Source organism: Ictalurus furcatus, chromosome 14 (genome assembly GCF_023375685.1).
Source record: "Ictalurus furcatus strain D&B chromosome 14, Billie_1.0, whole genome shotgun sequence".
Taxonomy (NCBI): domain Eukaryota; kingdom Metazoa; phylum Chordata; class Actinopteri; order Siluriformes; family Ictaluridae; genus Ictalurus; species Ictalurus furcatus.
Genome location: NC_071268.1, coordinates 21,305,071 through 21,325,365, shown reverse-complemented (window position 1 = coordinate 21,325,365; position 20,295 = coordinate 21,305,071). Strand labels below are relative to the sequence as shown.

At 37.1% G+C, this 20,295-nt stretch overlaps 1 protein-coding gene across 1 annotated transcript in view; it reads right to left on the bottom strand.

Moving 5' to 3' along the window:
- The window catches only part of LOC128617851 (A disintegrin and metalloproteinase with thrombospondin motifs 20), a 101,685-nt gene that overhangs the window by 67,296 nt on the left and 14,094 nt on the right, over window positions 1-20,295 (bottom strand). Inside the window, exons 4-8 of the mRNA XM_053641036.1 lie at window positions 7,577-7,830; window positions 6,425-6,508; window positions 4,810-4,934; window positions 4,181-4,221; window positions 2,129-2,234 (exon numbers count right to left, since the gene is read on the bottom strand). Of these exons, the coding sequence (XP_053497011.1) occupies window positions 2,129-2,234; window positions 4,181-4,221; window positions 4,810-4,934; window positions 6,425-6,508; window positions 7,577-7,830 (610 nt within the window). The remainder of the gene's footprint in view (window positions 1-2,128; window positions 2,235-4,180; window positions 4,222-4,809; window positions 4,935-6,424; window positions 6,509-7,576; window positions 7,831-20,295) is intronic.

Genomic DNA, 20,295 nt, shown 5'->3' with positions numbered 1-20,295 from the left:
CAAGTCCAATTGGCACAACAGAACAGAACATAACAGAAGAACCGAGGAACAGGTCAGTGACTCTGGGTTTGTGACAGGGCCCAGTGGCGTTGCTGGAATTTGCTCCATCTATCAAGTCTAAAGGGGAGAGAACATTACATAACAACTTTTGAGTCATATGTTAAGAACCAGTCATCTGTCCACAATGGCTTTATTCATAAGCCCCACACCATACATTCGCACATGTGGTGATAGAGGCATGTTGTGAAAACAGACCCCACAGGAGACCAATGTCATCACAAAACACTCTACACATTGTAATTACATGGTATGCAGTGACATGTAGTGCTTTGTCCTGCTCAGTACTGAAACGTGAGGTACTCTGATAGACTTAATATTAACATTAGTCATGTTGGTATTATTCTGTAATGTCACCTCTCAAGTCATTTTCACTTAATAAATCATGCCTACATATTTTTATTCAATTGTTATCTACTAAAGTGTGCCTTTCTTTTAGCTCTCCTAATCATAACCTGTTTTTACTGAGACTGCCCACTGGTTAATATTCGTAAGCAGACCCCGGATGCTCAGTAATTACGTTTTTAAACACGGCTCATATCCATCAACTCTATTTGTATGAAGCAAAATATGAGAAAGAAATGGACCAAACTATTCACCTTTGAGGAAGCAATGCTACAGTTACTACAGTTTATCATCAGTAGTCTTATTAGCTGTTGGACTTGGGATTAAGTTTAAGGACTTGGGACAAAAGTAGGACGATTACATAGACCAGTTTGTAGTGGTGGCTCAATGGTTAGTGCTGCGACGGTTGGTGGTGCAAATCCCAGCACTACTAAGTTTAAGATTAAGATTAAGGCCCTTAAGGGGATTTTCATACCTGTTAGTTTGCCGAATCAGAGAGAAATTGATACTTTTGGTTTTTTCCTGTTTGGTTTGGATTTGTTTCACACTACACACAACAAACTAAAAAGCAAAAAACATTTGCTGATGGGAATGTAGGGCTAAAAATGTAAGCCAGAAATCGCAAAAATCCCCTGATCACATAGACATTAGAATAAACACATGATGAAATAATAATATAAATAACTGTGTACTCCATCCGGGGTTTATTTTTTGTTTGTCTTTTTCATCTGTCTAGATATCCAGAAGACATTGTATTTCTGGCTCAGCTGTATTGTTCGGCCCAGTTTGCACTTTAGGAGTCAGTTTAACAGCTTGTACCTATAAAAAAAATGTCACCTGCAACCCATAATGCATGGGATGGTGGCACCCAAAATCTGAAATTCACTCCCTCTGACTCTTCAGCATCACTGTACTGTGTTTTTCATTTTCTGTGTTTGATTGTTCACTGTTTTTCACATTTTGTGTTTGTCCATGATTGTTCATTGTTTATGTATTATTGTATTGATATTGAAAGCGTCCTTGAGCTCTGGAAAGGCGCTATGTAAATGAAACATATTATTATTATTATTATTAGGTTCACTTCCTGCAACTGGGTTCATTCAGGGTCGAATTACTTTCTCACTGTAATCGAACCACGGATCAATTGGAACTCGCTCAGAAGGTCTCGGACCAGTTGATTTGGTTCGATCCTGAGTGCTGGGTTCTCAACTAGGAAAATAAACCATACGAAGAGTGACAATGTACCAGAGTTTGATTCACATTGACTAAACACTGCATATGTGGAAGCACCCTAACCCTCTCTGCTCCAGAGATGCCATATCATTGCTGACCTGTGCTTTTTCTTGAACTTCTTGAAAAAAATCATTACACATTAACATAAAGGAAGGCTGAATTTAGTCATATTTAGTTAGGGCAGGAACAAAGCACGGGACTTTACACAACAATAGAACTGCATCCCACATCAATATTTAAGAATTTGCTCTTAAAACTGTACCATTGGGATGGAAACTTACTCAGTCTTATGGGTCGAACCGTGCTGGGTGCAGTATGGAAGAAGAGAGGTCAGAATACAGAGAGGGTATTAAGACTGGCCTGTTATTAAACATGCACTGGTTTTATTATGCTTTGCACCTGTGTATGCCCCTGTGAGGGGGGATAAGAGGGCTTTTGTGCGATATAAGAGAGCACTTTCAGCTAGGCGGTCCCTCCGGGGGCCGAAACTTACACATGGCCCAGTTCATGGGCAATGGTGAAGGAGGAGCTCAGACCGTTCTCTTCACTGATGGAGCAGCTCCGGTATGGGTCACACATTGTCCCCAGCTCTGCCAGGCCTGCATGGAGAACACACATACACACACACACACAATCAGAGCAGGACAACCATAACCATTATGTTACACTGTATCCCATTATTTTCAGCTTTACTTCAATTACATCAGTTATTTAAGTCCATCAATGGGCAGAACAGTGAAAGATAACCGACAATGATCTACACACCTGCTCTCATGGAGAAAGGCTCATTATATGTCTCATTATATGTTATACTGCACTTTGATGTAATAGTCACTGTATCGTCATTTGTACATATCCTGCCTGGCAATGAACCATGAAGACCAACACAGCTGCTCCCACTACATACAACTAACCATGGTTCAATGTAAACTCGTATGAAAAAAGCCAAATAAACTTATGAAGCTATATGTTGACGTTCCTCTTTCAGCGCGCCTAAAGTTATGTGTCATGGGTGTAGCAGTGGACTCGGGGCATTGCTGGACAAGGTCAGGCCAACGTCTTACAAGGTTATGACTGACATGGCCTTTAAATCTCCATGATTCTAACCAGCTGTCAATCTATAGCGTAATTAATTTCTTATCATGCCGTGAGAAGTCTAAATGTCAACACTTAGACTTGACCCTTGTGAAATCGTGCAAGGTTACAATCTAAAACTTTCGAACTTAAATGCCATTTAATATTTATATATTAAATAAACAGACTTTAAATTAAAGTTGAGAATGCATTATTCATGATTGCATACTTGCAGAAATGTAAACAATAATCATAGAGCAGTGCAGGTTTGACGTTTTGTTGTTTTGCTTCTGTGCTTCAGGGCATTCCATGTGATTTGAAAAGAAAAAAAAGACTATTACTGTAAAATACAACATTAATTCGAGGCTATTCAAATTCATATTGGTTAAACCATGTGAAAATTGCAGCTTTTTTTTTTTATTCTAGATGGCCAAAAGTAATCAATGGGAATATACTTCTAGTATATTTTTTCTCATATGAACTCATAAGGGTGCCAATAATTGTTGCACACCTATATTTAACAAAGACATTTTTTATAAACCTGTGTTGTGTTAGTTAGATATCCATGAGAGCAGAGTATTTCTGTGAATTTTTTTAAACGAAAGATCAAAAGGTTAAACAATACAGACAATTTTTCACAGCCTTCTTTACTCATATTTACCGAGGGTGCCAATATTAGTGGAGGGCACTGTAAATGTTTTTTAATTAACTTTTTGGTAACACAAAAGTATTTAATCTATGGACACAAATCTATTGACACAAAATCCAACCATGAGAAATTGCAACTGTACCCTATTTATCAACCCAGACAGTTTTCACTTATTTGCTTTCCTACATAGCATATCCTGTATTGTTCTTTTATTTTTATTTCATGACGCTGTTGGTTGATTTGGGGTCTTTTGTCTCTACTTGTCCCAGGGAGTGTTTGTTTTAACTGACAAAAGAAACAACATTGTCAGTGATGTGATTTCGAATGACTGAGATATGGACACAAATGTTACAAAACTGGCTAATGCATCTGTATTACTGTCTTACTGAAATGTGACAACTGTGAATACAGGAACACAGCAAATGGTGAGTTAGTTTTTAGTTTTAATGCTGGTCTAACAAGAAAGCAAGAATTTTCTAATTGGCTTCTGAAATAGCAGGAATTGCTTTTTCATCAGTCATCAACGTCAACCCATTTGTTATCCAAGATTAATCTGCTCTGCTTTGCAGAAACTCAAGTCAGTTTTATTTATGTAAGGTTCCGCCTATGTCTCATGAATCTGAAGAATGAGGTTGCTGAAGACTAAACCTGAGCTTTCATTTCACAACTACCATCAGTGTTCTCGAACTGTCCAAAGTAGCCGGCTACATGATTATTTCTACCCATAACATACAGTTATGAGATGAAATAGAGTAATTCTCTTATTATGGACATCTGATAAATATGGGGTCTAATGATTAGGATATAAAGAATGAGCCTTACCTAATGTGTCACACTTGTCTTTTTCCCGACAGATATCCTCCCTGTATGAAAAAACAGGAAAAGACAGGTTTACAGTAGTCAGAAATGTGGCACATCTAGCTGGCTAACATTAACAGCGAAGAGTACCATTTATGAATATTTATCACATTTAGGAATATGATTTAAAATCCTCTCAGAACTACTGGCAGATAGGTTAATGTTAGCTATTTGGTTAGCATTAGCACTGAAGATTATAAACTTTAAAAATAACACTCAGAAATCCGCTGAGAAACCCTGTCTGATTAGTTTATGTTAACTAGCTGGCTAGCTTTAGCAATAAAGATTATCAATGTTTATAAATACTAAAAAAATATGACTAAAATCCTGTCATGTTAGCTTAAAAATACATACATACATACATATACACACACACACACACACACACACACACACACACATATATAAGTATAAATAATGGCTTCCTTTTCCCTATTTGAATATTTGAAGACTTCCATATATAGACATGCCAGTATTCTCATCTATGCCATTTAAGACACACCCACACAGGGCTTCATTTCCATGTATGGAGCTGCTTTCTGTGGTCTGCAATCTCATTGGAAATAGTTGAAAACTAAAAAGATTTTACTCACCTGGTGATGAGCAGAGCAGTGTCATGATGTGAGGGATGACTGTCATCCAGAACATTCTGACTTTGTTGCCACACGCAGAAGTTGTGTAGCGTCGAAGCAGCATAGCGGTTGACATTTGGCCCTTCCTAAAACAATTCAGCAAAAGCCTTTGTAATGTATATAATGTATTTTGAAATGTATACAATTATGTGAAAATTCTGTACTAATACATTCACAATAGCTATGTTTCCATCCAAGTTGCGAATTTAACTTATGCAAAAAATCGGAATATCGCATAAAATATTTGCAAATAAAGTATTGTTTCTATCTCATTTCGTTCAAGAGAACAAAAACGCCACTTCCGGGGAAACTGACGCAAAGTAACAATACAAATGGAAGTTGCTGCAACAGGGAAACCACTGTGGCTCTTTTTTCCAATTTAATAAATGACTTGCGCTTCAGAGCACACAGAAAAAAACACTACCACAACCTCAAACCTCATGTTATCTCGTGATAGGAGGCAGATTACAGACTCCCTGATATTGGGAACGGAATCATGTGAGACAGTTCTGGGAGGTAATTATACCAAATCATTTTGATGACAGACTTTGGCTCAGGCATTTCAAAATGACAAAAACACCATTTGAGATGCGCTGCAACAAGATTTGTCCACTGGTTTTACTTTTCTGAGCCAATTACCCAATCACATGTTTTGTTGAGGCAACGTCACATGACTTTTTTGATGTGCATCAAGGAATGTATTTGGTAAATGTGTTTCCAACATAGTTTATGCTTATATCTTCTTATTTAATAAAAAAAAAATTATCCACCTCAATTGAGGGCATAAGTGTTTTATGTGCAATTTGGAGATTTTATTCGCATCTGGTGTTTCCATCCAGCGTTTTTATGTGATATCCAAAAATTCGCATAAAAATACGTGGATGGAAACCTAGCTACTGTCGTCATTCATCAAAATAACGCCTACAAAGCCCTAAACACATTTCAGCCCATCAAACTCCTTGTGCTTCCTGTGATGTTACACTGTATAATAACTATTTTGAGGACTGAATACAGGACTGACTGCATCCGTGTTATTGTGTCTATGCTTCATTAAGATTCATTTTCATTTATACATTTTCAGTGCAGCAGATCCTCCATGTCATGCCTTGTATCTAGCTATATATTGCTTGCATTATCAAAAGTTAGCCAATATTATCCTTGCCCACCCTTTATTGACAAGTTTTTTTCTCCTCCTGATTAAACCCCCTGGGATCCTTTTCCCACCCAGGAAACAAAAATATGGCAATTTTGTCAGTCTAAGTGGAATCAGCAATTCAGGAAAATCACATGAGGATCACAGGCTTTTTTTGTTCGTTTGTTTGTTTGTTTGTTTTTTGTCAAAGTACTAATTACAGTATTCTCTGCCAAAGTAAGGTGAGTAATTTTAACCTCTACTGACGGTTGCTTTGAGCAGCTAAGCCAAAAAATTAGTCCCACCCACAACAGAAAAATCATGTTACTGAAACACTAGGACTAGCAAGTATGTTGCGATCAGGTGTTTTAATTAATAGGCTTTAATAGAAAGGCTCATTCATCTTTCATAGAAAGCTGTTGAAATGTGCCAGGTGTCATGTACCTGTTCATTGTGAATAATGATCAGTTTGACAATCATGATATTGATGAGGTTTCCAACGCTGGGATCTTTGTAAACCGCAGATACCTGAAATGAGAGGCACACGCAGGCAAACAGATGCTCAACCATATTTGTCAAAACATACATAGCTCAGCCTGACTTTAAGACAGTACAAACAGCCTGAGGCCGAGGCTGAGGCTAACTCTTACAACCCACGTTTCTTATGTTACAGTGTCATTACGATCATGTTGAGGAACTTCTAAAATAACTTTGACCTAAAACTGAGACCCTGTAAAACTAAAAAGCACTGTGGAAGACAATTCTCCAGTTGTGTGTGTGTGTGTGCTGCTCCTGATGGTATCCTAAATGTCTGACAGGAATTCATTAGTCCTCTCTATGTCACAGAGCTTAAGGCAAAACCTCACCCAGAACACCTTAAAAGATCTTAAATAAATTACTACAAATAGAAGGGGTAGGGGGGGAGGAAGAAAAGAGGGAAAAAGAATGTAGATGTCAAGAAAGAAAAGACAAAAGGGGACCCCCGGGATATAAATCAGTCACTGTAGGGTACTAATGAAGGCTTTTGATGGGTTGGGGTAGTTCCAGACTGTTTTCAGACAGCGAACACGCCATAATGACAACATCAGCATGCTAAAAGCCCCATTTAAAATCCCCATCCATCAGAGAGAAACTCCACCAGACGACACCACAATCTGTCCCCTCTGGGTGCCATCACTGAGTTTTTTTCCTAATCTGGGATTTTACAGAATGAATTATTGAAAAGTGAAAGCTTTTATAATGTTATTGCACCATTTCTGATGATTTAAAATGTTAGATTTGTCTATACAAACTCATTTACAGCAAAGCAAATAAACCATAATTTGATGTGATAAAATAAGGGACAAGACACCCACTCATCAGATGAATAAACGTAATTTGAATGGGAAGTCATATACTGTATACACTGAAGCACCAATACACGTTAATGACCAGATAAAACAAAACAAAAAAAAGCTGTTCAGAAGTCATGTCAACTACCAAAGTTTTATTGTTGTTGCTTTCTTAAAAAGTATTTGACCATTCTAACAATCCAGAAATCAAAGTAAAATATAGTTTGGAAAAGTAAAATATAGTTTGGAAAAACATCTTACTTACTACTGACATGATTGTTAGAATGTAGTGCTCCAGATTGCCTCCGTGGTGCCGTACCATCTTGGCGTCTGCCGTGACCATCAGTTCCACGAAGCGTGGATAAGACAGGAAACGTTTTCTCCTGCTGCCACTGGATTGATTTTTGGAGGTTGACTGTTGCATCCCAGGAAGACGTTTGTCCATAGATTCCCATACTGACTTAACCTTTTCTTCAAGGCTTCCGTTGCTATGGAAATGATTATGATCTTTCATGCGATCTGTGGAAAAAAAAAAAAAAAAACACAATGTGGTGGTCTGATGAAAAAATAATGAAATTTTTGTAAATGTTGTGTTTACAAAACACAGATTTTGTAAAACCAAATATCTACAGTCGATATGAAAAGCCTACATACCCCTATTAAGTCAACATACACATGTAAGATTTTGTGATATAAAAAAAAAATTAAACCAAGCTCAATCATGTCAGAACTTTTTCCACCCTCAATGTGAAATTACAACATATAAAAATTAAGTGGAAAAACAATCAGAAACATTTTAGGGAAAAATTAAAAAGTTACAATAACCTGGTTGCATAAGTGTGCACACTCTTTTATAATTGGGGATGTGCCTGTGCTCAGAATGAACCAATCACATTCAATCTCATGTTTCAAAAGTAATTATCACACAGCTGTCATCAATGAAATTAACCCCAAATAAAGATCAGCTGTTTCTGTAGGAATTTCTTGACATCTTGGTTTCATCCGAGTGCTGAATCCATGGTCCACAAACAGCATACAAAGCATGCACAGTATTTCACTTGTCAAAACATATTTATTAGGAGAGGGGTATAAAAGAATTTCCAAAACAGTAGATGGAACACTGTGAAGGCCATCATTAACAAGCGGAGAAAATGGGGCACCAAGGTGACATCACCAGGAACAGGACATCCCTTCAAAATTTACAAAAGAACAAGACAAAAACTTACCAGGGAGGATGCCAAGAGACCTACAGCAACTTTAAAGGAGCTGCAGGAATATCTGCCAAGTACTGATTATTCTCTGCATGTGACAACAACTTGAATATTCTTCACATGTCTGGGTCACATCCAAGCTCAACTAAATCACCCCAAAACCATGTGGCAAAATGTGTTATGGTCAGATGAGGCCATTTCCAAAATGTATAATAATTCCACCACCAAAAGAACACCAAAAGCACAGTGAAGCATGGTGGTAGTAGCATCAGGCTTTAGGGCCATTTTTCTTCAGCTAGAACTGTGGGGTTTATCAAGGTGGAGGGAATCATGAATAGCTACAAATAACAGTCGATCTGAGTGCCAAAAATGGTGAAAAGGAATGTCAGCTTTTAGCATGACAATGACCCAAACATACATCCAAATTAACAAAGAAATTGCTTAAACAAAAGAAGATCAATGTTTTTGAATGGCCTAGCCAGAACCCAGACCTGAATCCAACTTAAAATCTGTGGGGTGACCCACAAGTCAAGATGTGCTGTGCTGATAGACTCTTACCCAAAAAGACTGAGTGGTGTAATAAAATCAAAGGGTGCATAAACAAAGTTGTAGTTTAGGGGTGTGCATACTTATGCAACTTGGTTATTGTACATTTTTGTTTTTTTGTGGGGTTTTTTCCTGAAAAGTTTCTGATTGTTTTTCAATTTATTTGTAAACTTTAGAGTTGGGAAAAGATCTGACATGATTTATCTTAGTGTCATTCTTTTCCTTCGCAAAAACCTGCCATTTTAACAGTGGTGTGTAGACTATTTATATCCATTGTTGTTAAGAAAGCTTTTATTTTATACTGTATAGCATTCATTGGTTAGAAAATTCATAAAAGACTATACATAAAAAAAAAAAAAATAGCAACATAAGACGGTTTGTGATAAGCTTAATGTAGTGTGCATTTTGTTTTTGTTTAGTTTTGTTTTGTTTTTAATTTATGGCATCATTCATATTTTTTTTTTGCTAGTGTTTATTATCAACACAGTTTTAATGAAATTGGTTGTTTCTACATCACTGTTTTAATTTTGGCTATGGCTAATTTTAGCCATATTGTTTCTTGTATAGGGAAAAAGCTTCATATAAAACTTTATGATTGGGTTACGAGATCATTATGTTCGGCAACGGACAGTGTTTATGATCAATAAAATATGAGTGAATTAATTACTCCTAAGTCTTTTTAACACAATATTGTGTTAAATGAAGCCATGTTAAACTGTTTCCTTTGGCCTAATGGGAAATCCTCAACATGAAGCATCCATTTTTAAAATGTTTTTGTTTAGGCTATGATACTGTTCTTTTAACCAGATATAGTGTTTATGATAAATAAGGTGAGAAGTCACTGTTACATGTACATGTGCATTACTGGTACATTTGCCACCTTTACATTTACACACATTTAAGTGTGTAGAAAGATAAGTTTATGCTAGAATTGGTGTTCCTTGGTTGTCGTAAAAAAAAGCATCTGGAAGTTGTTCTGCAAGTTGCTTCTATTCAAATAGCAAATGGTTTGGTTTTTTTGCCTCTCAGTAAAACTGGAAGAAATAGTTTCATTGCTTAAGATCTTTCGATGTCAGAGCTCTAGTTGTTAGTATTTTAGGCTCTTGTCATTTCTAGAAGCATCATTTTTAATTGAAAACCATGGGATTCAGCTCTTAACCGTACCTTTAAATAATCATATCAACCATCTAAAAGCCTTCCTTTTGTCTTACTGCTTACTTTGAACCATATGACATACTGCATGATCGTCGTCATCCTGGACCCTGCAAATCAAGGTCTTGTCCTAAATTTCACCAAAACCCAAATGATGTAATCAGAAATTACTTTTTCTAGATCCTGGAAAATGAATGAATGGCAGATCAGAAGTTCAGAGTCATGACACGCTCGTGTGCCGCCTGTGAAAACGCATTCCCTCGCTTTCTTTTCTGCACTCACTCTCTGCTTGAGGAATGAGAAGCACATGGACAACAGAACACACCAGATTCCCAGATTCTTTAGCAATGACAGCTACAGAGAGAGAGAGAGAGAGAGAGACAGAGAGAGAGAGACAGAGAGAGAGAGAGACAGAGAGAGAGAGACAGAGAGAGAGAGAGCGGTACCCTCAAGGCAAGCTGAAAGGAAGAAAAGTACATTACCATTGTTTATCTAGTGTCAGTTTGGTCACATCCTCTTCTCGTGTTTACAGGAGTTTCCACTTCAGTGTTACATGAGCCACTTCAGAATTGTTCAGTCAAATAACACTTGACAATCCAAACCTATCCAGCCTTCCCTGGCTATATACACTGCCATCATGTCTGACAGATGAATGTTTCAAGTGCTATTAGGAATGAGAAGGAATAATAACTCAAGCCACCATTCTGCATTCCAAACAAAAAATATGATATATTTGACAGTTTTCACAGAATGAAAAACCTCTTCTCAAAGCTGATGTGTGCAGCTGCTGCAGGCAAATGATCAGTTAGTGTTGCTTTACTGTGATAAACAATAGAGATTTACAGGCAGGCAGTATTATTAATATTACATCATTCTATACTATCACATCTACCTGACACAAGCCCAGAGCTGATTCTGGCACAGATATATGTACGCTGACAGTGTATTTGTTTGCATTTGCTAAGGAATGGCAATTTATTTTCCATACAATGTATGCCTGTGTGCTCTGGACTTTATCTGCAAGTTATTTCTGCTCCAATACAGTGTGTTATATGGGTGCATGTGCTGTTATGTCAGAAAGAGAACTTGTAATATTTTGGCATCGTGCCACACGTGAGCACAGAGGAGATGTCAGTCCTACAGACTGATCCGTTTCAGAGACTTTCAAAACAATCTTTGGTTTTAGCTGTTGTCTGATATTTCAAGATTTTTAAATGAGCAATTATGATAAGGAATAAAACACAATGTAGTGTGTTGTTAAAATAATCAATGATGTGATTGTGTGATACATCACCCCCATGAAGTTAACAGCATGTCCCAGTGTTTATTTCCTCTTATTCCACGGCCATATGTCAAAGCTAATCATCGATCCATCCAACCATTTTCTATACCGCTTATCCTACACAGGGTCGAGGGAGGCCTGGAGCCTATCCCAGGGGGCTCGGGGCACAGGTCAGGAGACACACTAGATGTGGTGCCAACCCATCGCAGGGCACAATCACATACACATTTACACACTATGGACAATTTAGACATGCCAATCAGCATACAACGCATGTCTTTGGACTAAGGGAGGTGCGAAGCAAATTTGCTAACCACTAAGCCACCATGCCCCCCAAAACTAATATATTTTTATTTAAAGAATGACACATTTAATTAGTTTATAGTTACACTTATGGTTTTTGAATGCCCACAAAATAAGTTAGTTCCTGATATAACAGCTAGAAACAGTCGCTCCTTCACCATCCTTTCTTTTATTCTCTCTCTTAAGACAAAAAACACAGCTTGTCATGTTCACCAAGAAACCAGACAGCACAAACCCCTCTGCCCTGATGACCTTTTTCCATGGCAAAAAACTTACTGACCAGTACAATGGACATCCGAGACGAGAATAATATTCCATACAGTAATATTATTAGGCTTAGGTTATGCCATACAAGCATCTGCCATACAAGTTGCTGTGAATGAGCTGTTACTACAGAAATAATAACCTATTAGAGCAAGCAGCTTAATATCATATACTGTCAGAACCCTGCTGTTACAGAAAAGTAATAAACACTTTCTGACTAGGGCTGGGCGATATATCGAAATAATATCGATATCATGATAAATGATTATGCAATACACTTTTCTGAGATATCGTTGGTATGGTGATGTTTTTTTTTTTTTTACATTTTGAATAATTACAAATTAAATTGTACTGAATGGATGCCGTTGATTTGACGTAATTTTTTAAAACTTTGTCATTCCAGGCATTAAAGCAATGTATCGTCAAATTCAGTTCAATGGTTCTTTGTTTATTGTACTACTGTTTTGCAGACAGTTTGTTCGCTAAGTTATATATCGTGATACACATCGTGTATCGTAGAAATGTCCTCAAGTATCGTGATGTGATATTTTTGTCATATCGCCCAGCCCTAATCCTGACCACGCTGTCCAAGATGTGAGGGCTGAAAGTAAAGAGCTTACAAAAGTGGTAAGTCATACTATAATAATAAACAAACGACTAATAAAATTAGCCTGGATATTTTGAGTAAGGCGAGCAGTCACTGAGTGATGTAAAATGCTAAGCTGAAAACCAGGGCTTAGCAGTCCTGACCATAGCCAGTGTAAACACCATAATGACTTCCTGCTCTTAGACAGGACCCCTCCTTTCCTAAAATACACTCCCTCCACTCACTTCGACGCAATTTATCAACCAGAAATACACGACAGTATTATAGCTGATTTATAATCATCTCAAAATAAAAAAATATTACATAAATAAGCACATATTCACTTGCTAAGATATTTTTTTGCAATGTAGTGCAATAACATGCCTGTTCTTCTACATATACCTGGTCATATTTGTCTCTTTCTGGCTAATATCAGTTGAAATAAATGGCATTAGTTCAAGCTGTTAACTCCATATGATGTCTCCAGGACTTTGGGCTAGACATTTGTCTATAACATTTAGAAATGGAGAACTAAAAGCTTTTCTTATGTTAGTTCATGCAAATATCAACCTTCAGACCATTCACAGAACAAACCTTCATTGTTTACTCTACGCTAAAACAAAAAGCTCACTGAATTTACTTAATTCAAACGTGTACATCGGTTCCACATGAGCGAATTGTGCAACATTAACACGTTGTTGTTTTTTTTTTCGTAAAGCCAACATTATTTGATCATGTATTTTCAAAACCCTAAATAAAATCACACTCTGCACCTTATCTGAGGAGCAAACCAAGGTCGCTGGCATTTTGCCACAGTCACATTACCACTGCACTATGCTGCTGCATGTGTTTTAACTGTGTTTGTTTAACACTATAGATAAAGTTCCCATTAGTTCCAACATCCCTGTGAGATTTCATAATGTAACTGATTTACAGGGTTGGGGGGGTTCGAATCTCGCCTGCACCATGTGTAGGAAAAGCTTACATGTTCTACCTGTGCTTCGGGAGTTTCCTCCAGGTATTCTGAGTTTCCTCCCCCAGTCCAAAGACATGCGTTATAGGCTGATTGGCATTTCCAAATTATCCGTAGTGTGTGAATGTGTGTGCCTTTACTATAAAATAATCCTGCATTATAAAATGTTGCAATTGTTTTTTTACATTTCAGGGTTTTGAAACAATAAGGAATTAATCTTGGCTGTTTTTTTTATTCATTGATCATAAAATTAGAGGCAGGGATTTAAAATCATAAGAGTCCTGTTGCAAATATACTGGCTCGGAAACTCCTGCAACCTAAACAGCATGTCAAATCACTGCACAAATTATTTGTGTATTTGAAAGCTTGTGCCACTGATTCAGTAATTACCCCCGTGTATGGGAACGAGCACAGTGAGTGGTTATCGGAGGAGGAGATTCAGGCAGTGCATCCAGCCATCTGCGCATCTGTTTATTCACACTAATGTGAGAGTACACAGCTCTCCCATAAACTATACACAGTGACTGTAAACAACAGCCAGCAAACTCAGTTATGGAATAAAATCAAAGCAAGAGACAAGCTGCCCAGTGGTGCATAAACTTTGCTGACATGACCTGTGACCAAGAAACCTGGAAAGCTGTATTCAGTTTAAACAAAACCAGGGAATCTCCTCTTCAATCAAACCATGTGAAGAGAGCACACCACAGAGGGCAGGAAAGTGTGGGATCTGTTCAAGGAATGTGTAGGCAGGATAACTGCTAGACACTAGGCGCTACTATGAAGAGCTACACAATAGTTTCTTTTTAATATAAAATCAAGGTACTGAATAACAATATTATATAGGTAAATGTCCTTATTTGAATATAAAATTATTTCCATTTACAATCAGGCAGAGTTGGACCCACCATTATCAATGGTACTGAATTTATTATTGAGTTTTTATTTTTATTTAGCTTGCTCGAATGGTCACTTGAATTGAATAAGTTTAATCCAAACCTCAATAACTCAAAAACAAGTAGCCTGAAAACAATCATATACCAAAGTCGTGGCCACTAATGGCCAAAAAACTTGTTGTGTTATGTCATACTTAATATCTTAATACACGACCTCCAGTTAATTATTTTGCGGGAACGTCCGAAAAAGCGTATTCACTATGAGAAGTGACATGGGCTAATATTATCCACGTCACAACACCAGTGACTCCAGCATGTCCTTATGGGTCATTACCAATTTAAAGTGTAATATTATCAATCATCGCCATGTTCCTGTGGCCACAATGATCTAATTCAATTAATTTCTCACTCTCATTTTAAAATACAATAGTTGGCTCAAGTTTTTTATGGCCATCTTGAGAAATTTAACCGGTGGTTCTAATATATAATCTCATGGCCTCAATATATTAACTGTGGTGGAACCTTATTAAAAAATAACCAGTAGGTCACCTCAGTGGCTGTGTAGCAATGCAGATGTAATGTCGGGTGTTAGAAACAGCAAGGCTGACGTCAGGAAACTGTTTTAACATTCAACATTCATTTTAGCAACATGACATTCAGGAGCTATGACATCAGCTATTTATGGCTTTTAGATTCATACTGAAATCCAGTCTTTCAATATATCTTTTAGTACACAGATAAACACACACAGACTACAGAGCCACTGGGACAACTAAGTTACAGACGTGTCACTTGTCAGCACCAGGTTTTAGCTCTTGTCACAATGCTGCCATTGACATCAGTCCAAAATGCCCAGACAGTGGATCCAACCATGCAAAATATAGACACAGAGTTTGTCACAGGATTTTTCAATCCCATCGTCTACCATGACAACACGGTGTGATCATTAGAACCAGCATTTTGTTGATTTAAGTATTTCAGTTCAACATCAAATGTAGAAGTTAACATTCTGCATATTGAGTGCATATGAGCTGTGCTTAAGTGAAGTAGAAATGAGAAAGTCAATCATTTTAAAGCATAAATACAGTGTGACGGTGGTGGTGGTGATGGTTCCTAAAGAGTGCTCTATTCTTAAATCTCTCAACAGACTAATGAAACTGGAACTTCCTTTCTTTTCAGCAAACATAGTAGAGCAGTCATGGGGGCCCCAGGCTGTGCACACCATACCCTGCACGAACACTCCTCAATTCAGCTAATTAACCAGCATGTTCTTGAACACCACCAAGTCCAGAGCATGAAGACCCAGTAAACCATTAACCTAGGCAATCCAGACAAAACAGTCCCAAATAAACTTGAGGTTTTTGATCTCTTCCATTTACATTAGTAGAACATTGGGGTTTAGGTTAAAGTAAGCTAGATCACATCAAAGGACCTCTTCCACCCACAGAATGAACTAACAGCTATGCCCCTATGTGAGCCAGCCTTGGCCTACATCCTTTCAGGCCAGCCAGTGAGTGACCCCGATACAAAAGAGGAGGCTGAGGTCATAGTCAAACAAGCAGCACATTTCTTTCACATGAAAGGTTTCAGGAACACTCAGCAAAGGGCTGATTCAGTCAAGTGACTAGAAAACATAAAAAAGCCAGTTTTCCATGGAAACCTACTGAAGGTAACGAACTCCTGATCACATCTAACAGGAAACTTGGCTAAAGCTGAATCTGGTTAAAGACTGGCAGTCACTGTTGTAGCTGTCTTGACTGATATAGAAAGTGACCATCTCTAAGCTGAAAGCTGGCATATAAAAGAAAGACTCAATATTATGGTCCCAAGCATATTAATTTTCTTCACCAATTTGTACCTGCAATAAATCCTCTTCATAAAGTTACTACACAGGTCAGTGGTGTGTGTATGTGTGTGTGTGTGTGTGTGTGTGTGTGTGTGTGTGTGTGTGGTTAAGGTTAGGGTTAGTTTTAGGATTAACTGTAAAAAATATTCTTATTAAATATAGGTAGTTCTATTAAGTTATATAGGCATTATGCAGATATATGTACAGTGTATATACAGTACTGTGCAAAAGTCTTGGCACCCTGGGTTTTTTTTACTACAAACTTTGGTATAGATTTTTATTTTATGACTTCTATATTATCATGTCAGTACAAAAACATTTTAGATTTCCAAACATTAGTTTTCCAGCTCAAAATTAAATTTTATAGAAAAATGTTTGTATGTCAGTAAAGAAAGCAGTGTATTATGTAAGAGACTCTTTTCAGAGAAAAAAAACACAATGAAGGCTGCTGTGTTTTGCTGCAAAAATAAAAAGCGAGTGCGACAGTCAAAGTCTCCAGAAGAACCGTGTCTGGTTCTGCAAGATGCTCTATAAAACTTACAGCTCATTTCCTTATAAAACTGCACAAATTGTACCGGAGACTACAATTTTTTTTTTTAAAGTAAAGGGTCATCAGACAAAATATTGACTTTGTTGCATTTATTACTGTTTACTGCTGTAGTATTACTTTTTGTATTTTTTTTTTTATGTAGAAACATTTTAATTTCATTATTTATGAAGGCATTTTTGTTCAACAGCATTTATATATATTTATATATATTCCTATGTACTGAAATGTTCCAAAAGCATGTGTAATGTATGTGGGGGAGTGTATTCTGTGCACCCTTCATTAACTTCCAACACTAAACACTGCATGTTTTGAAGAACTCACCCCTATCCCACTCTCATGTTTAGAGCAGGATGCTCTCCAGAGCACACAGATAAGCACCTGCATGTTTCATTAGCCCTCTATGCAGCTAAAAAGATTCATCAACGAGTTTATAGGCAAAAACATGTTTTACATATCTTCATTCTCAAAATTCTCTCCGGCTTCTCAACGGCCCGTAATGATCTAACAATCAAATAACACGATCTGGGCCACACAGCTTTGGTTCCTTTTATTGAGAATACAACAGAGTAGGGTTAGTTTCCCTTACCCTAATAATCACCAACAGCTAGCCCGGTCTCAGGTTTACACACAAAAACCTCATATTAACACCAGCCACCCATAGGGATCAGCAAACTCCAAGAACTCTGTGAACTTCAAAACACAGTTAGAAATCACATTTTAATTGCTTAAGTGAGAGTTTCAGGGATGTTTGAGGCAATAAGTGGAACACACTTATACAAGCATAAGCAGTTTGGTTTGTACAATAATACAACATATACTTTTATTACAGCTTTGATCACACTACAATCAGTGATGACATCAAATGTCCTATAAGGACAGACAGTATAACAAACCTCCTTTGACAAAGAGGTCAAGACAAACTATAACATTTATATTAAGAGTCATAAGCAATGTCAGAACTTCTGTTGGCAGACTGTTAAGAATAAGACTATTAGAGGACACAGCCAGGCTTGTAAAAACAGTGCAAAATATTTAATGCTCTCATCTTCCGAGACGAGTCCATGCCTGTAATTTTTTAATCAAAAGTCATTATCAAAAATCAACTCTAAACAAGTTTGAGAAACAAAAATGTAACGTGTATTTTACACATGTAACGTAAAAGTGTATTTTGCTAGGAACATAAATTCAGCCAAACACTGAAGACATTTGGGTTTGAGATCCCATAATATACTGATAATTTACTGTAAAACTCTGTAATCTGTCCCTATACTTTTGCTCACCTAAAAAAATTGAGTGGTCTGATCCCAAAGTTGCCATGTTTTCAGTTGTTTAACACATCCAGGTAAAGATATTCTGATCTGTCGTCTCATATTCAATTTTTTTTTCATCTCAAACCCAAATGTCTTCAATGTATAGCGAAAACAATAGAATTGGCCTTGCTGTTCCAATACTTTCAGAGGGGACTGTAATACCATGTAATTTTTTTGTTCCATGTAGCACACTAGCTTATTATTTATATGTTTTATATTCATACTTCCAAATGTTTTTGGATCAACATCATATCTCAACTTTATTAGATTAGGTATATATACAGCTTAGGCTATAATAGGATAAATTATGTCAACATATACAGGTGCATCTCAAAAAATTAGAATATCGTGGAAAAGTTCTTTTTTTTCCGTAATTGAATTAAAACATTTAATTGAGATACTGGATTTTTGATTTCCATGAGCTGTAAGCCTTAATCATCAAGATTAAAACAAGAAAAGGCTTGACATATTTCACTTTATGTGTAATGAATCTAGATTATATGAAATGTCCACTTTTTAAATTAAATTACGAAAAACATTAACTTTTCCACGATATTCTAAGTTTTTGAAATGCACCTGTACTTTTCAGAGATATACAGCCATGTGAAAAAATAAGTACACCCCATTGAAATTATTGGCTTTTTGACATATTTGGACAAGCAAACATTTGATCATCTTTGAAATGGTGCCTATTAATAACGTTGATATACTTGAAAACCACAAGGAGAAATAGCTTTTTCAATCATTTATTCAAGAGAACTACCAATAGATGTGATATTCTTCCGTGGAAAAAGTAAGTACACCCTTAGCCTCAGAAGCTAGTATTGCCCCTTTTAGCAGAAATAACTTCTTGTAGTCGTTTTGCATAATTATCCACCAGTCTCTGACATCGGCTTGCTGGAATTTCTGACCACTCTTCCATGCAATATTCTTTCAGTTGCAAGATGTTTGAGGGTTTTCTTGCATGTGCTGCCCGTTTCACATCCTCCCCAAAACATTTCAATGGGATTCAAATCTGGGCTTTGACTAGTTCATTCCATAACCCTCCATTTGTTCTTTTTGAGCCATTCCTTTCTGGATTTGCTAGTGTGCTTAGGATCATTATCCTGTTGAAAGGTCCACTTTCAGTTCAACTTCAACTTTCAGACAGATGGCCTCACATTATCTTCAAGCACTCTTTGATATGATGCAGAATTCATAGTTGAATCAATGGATGCAAGCTCCCTGAGGCAGCGAAGCAACCCAAAACCGTAACATTTCCACCACCATGCTTCACAGTTGGTATGAGGTACTTCTCCTGAAAACCTGTCTGTGCCAAACATGTCTGCTTTTACTGTGTCCAAACAACTACATCTTTGTTTGATCTTTCCACAGCACATTATTCCAAAAGAACTGGTCTTTGCCTAGATGCTCATTGTCAAACTGTAGTCTTGCTCTAATGTACTTTTTAGACAGCAAAATCTTTTTCCTGGCATGCTTCCTATGTGGGTCAAATTTGTACAATCTCTTTCTGATTGTAGAAGCATGCACTTTCACACCAACAGTTGCAAGACTTACTAGCAGATCCTTTGATGAAATTATGGGGTTCTTGGAGACTTCTTTTTGTATCAAACGGTCTGCTCTTGGCCTGAATTTGCTGGGACAGCCAGTCCTGGAAAAATTGGCAGTCGTTTGAAATCTGCACCACTTGTAGGTGATTTTCCTTAAAGTGGAATGATGTATTTCAAATAATTTGGAGATCTTTTTAAATCCCTTGCCAGACTCATAGGCACCCAAAACCTTTTATCTGAAGGCCTTACAAAACTCTTTAGATCTTGGCATGATGACACCACACACCTCAATAGCAAAGGGAACATCAGACACTAGATATGAGAGGTGATTAAATAAGACAGGCTCCACCTGCAAGTCCTAAGCAGGTTCTAATCACGGGCACCCAATCTTTAACACCTGATTCTAAATTTATGGTTTTGAAGGTGTGATAAATGTAGGGGTGTACTTACTTTTCCATGTGACTGATCTGGGTTTTTTTTTTGTTATTTTAAATTGTGAAAATAACTACAAAATGTCA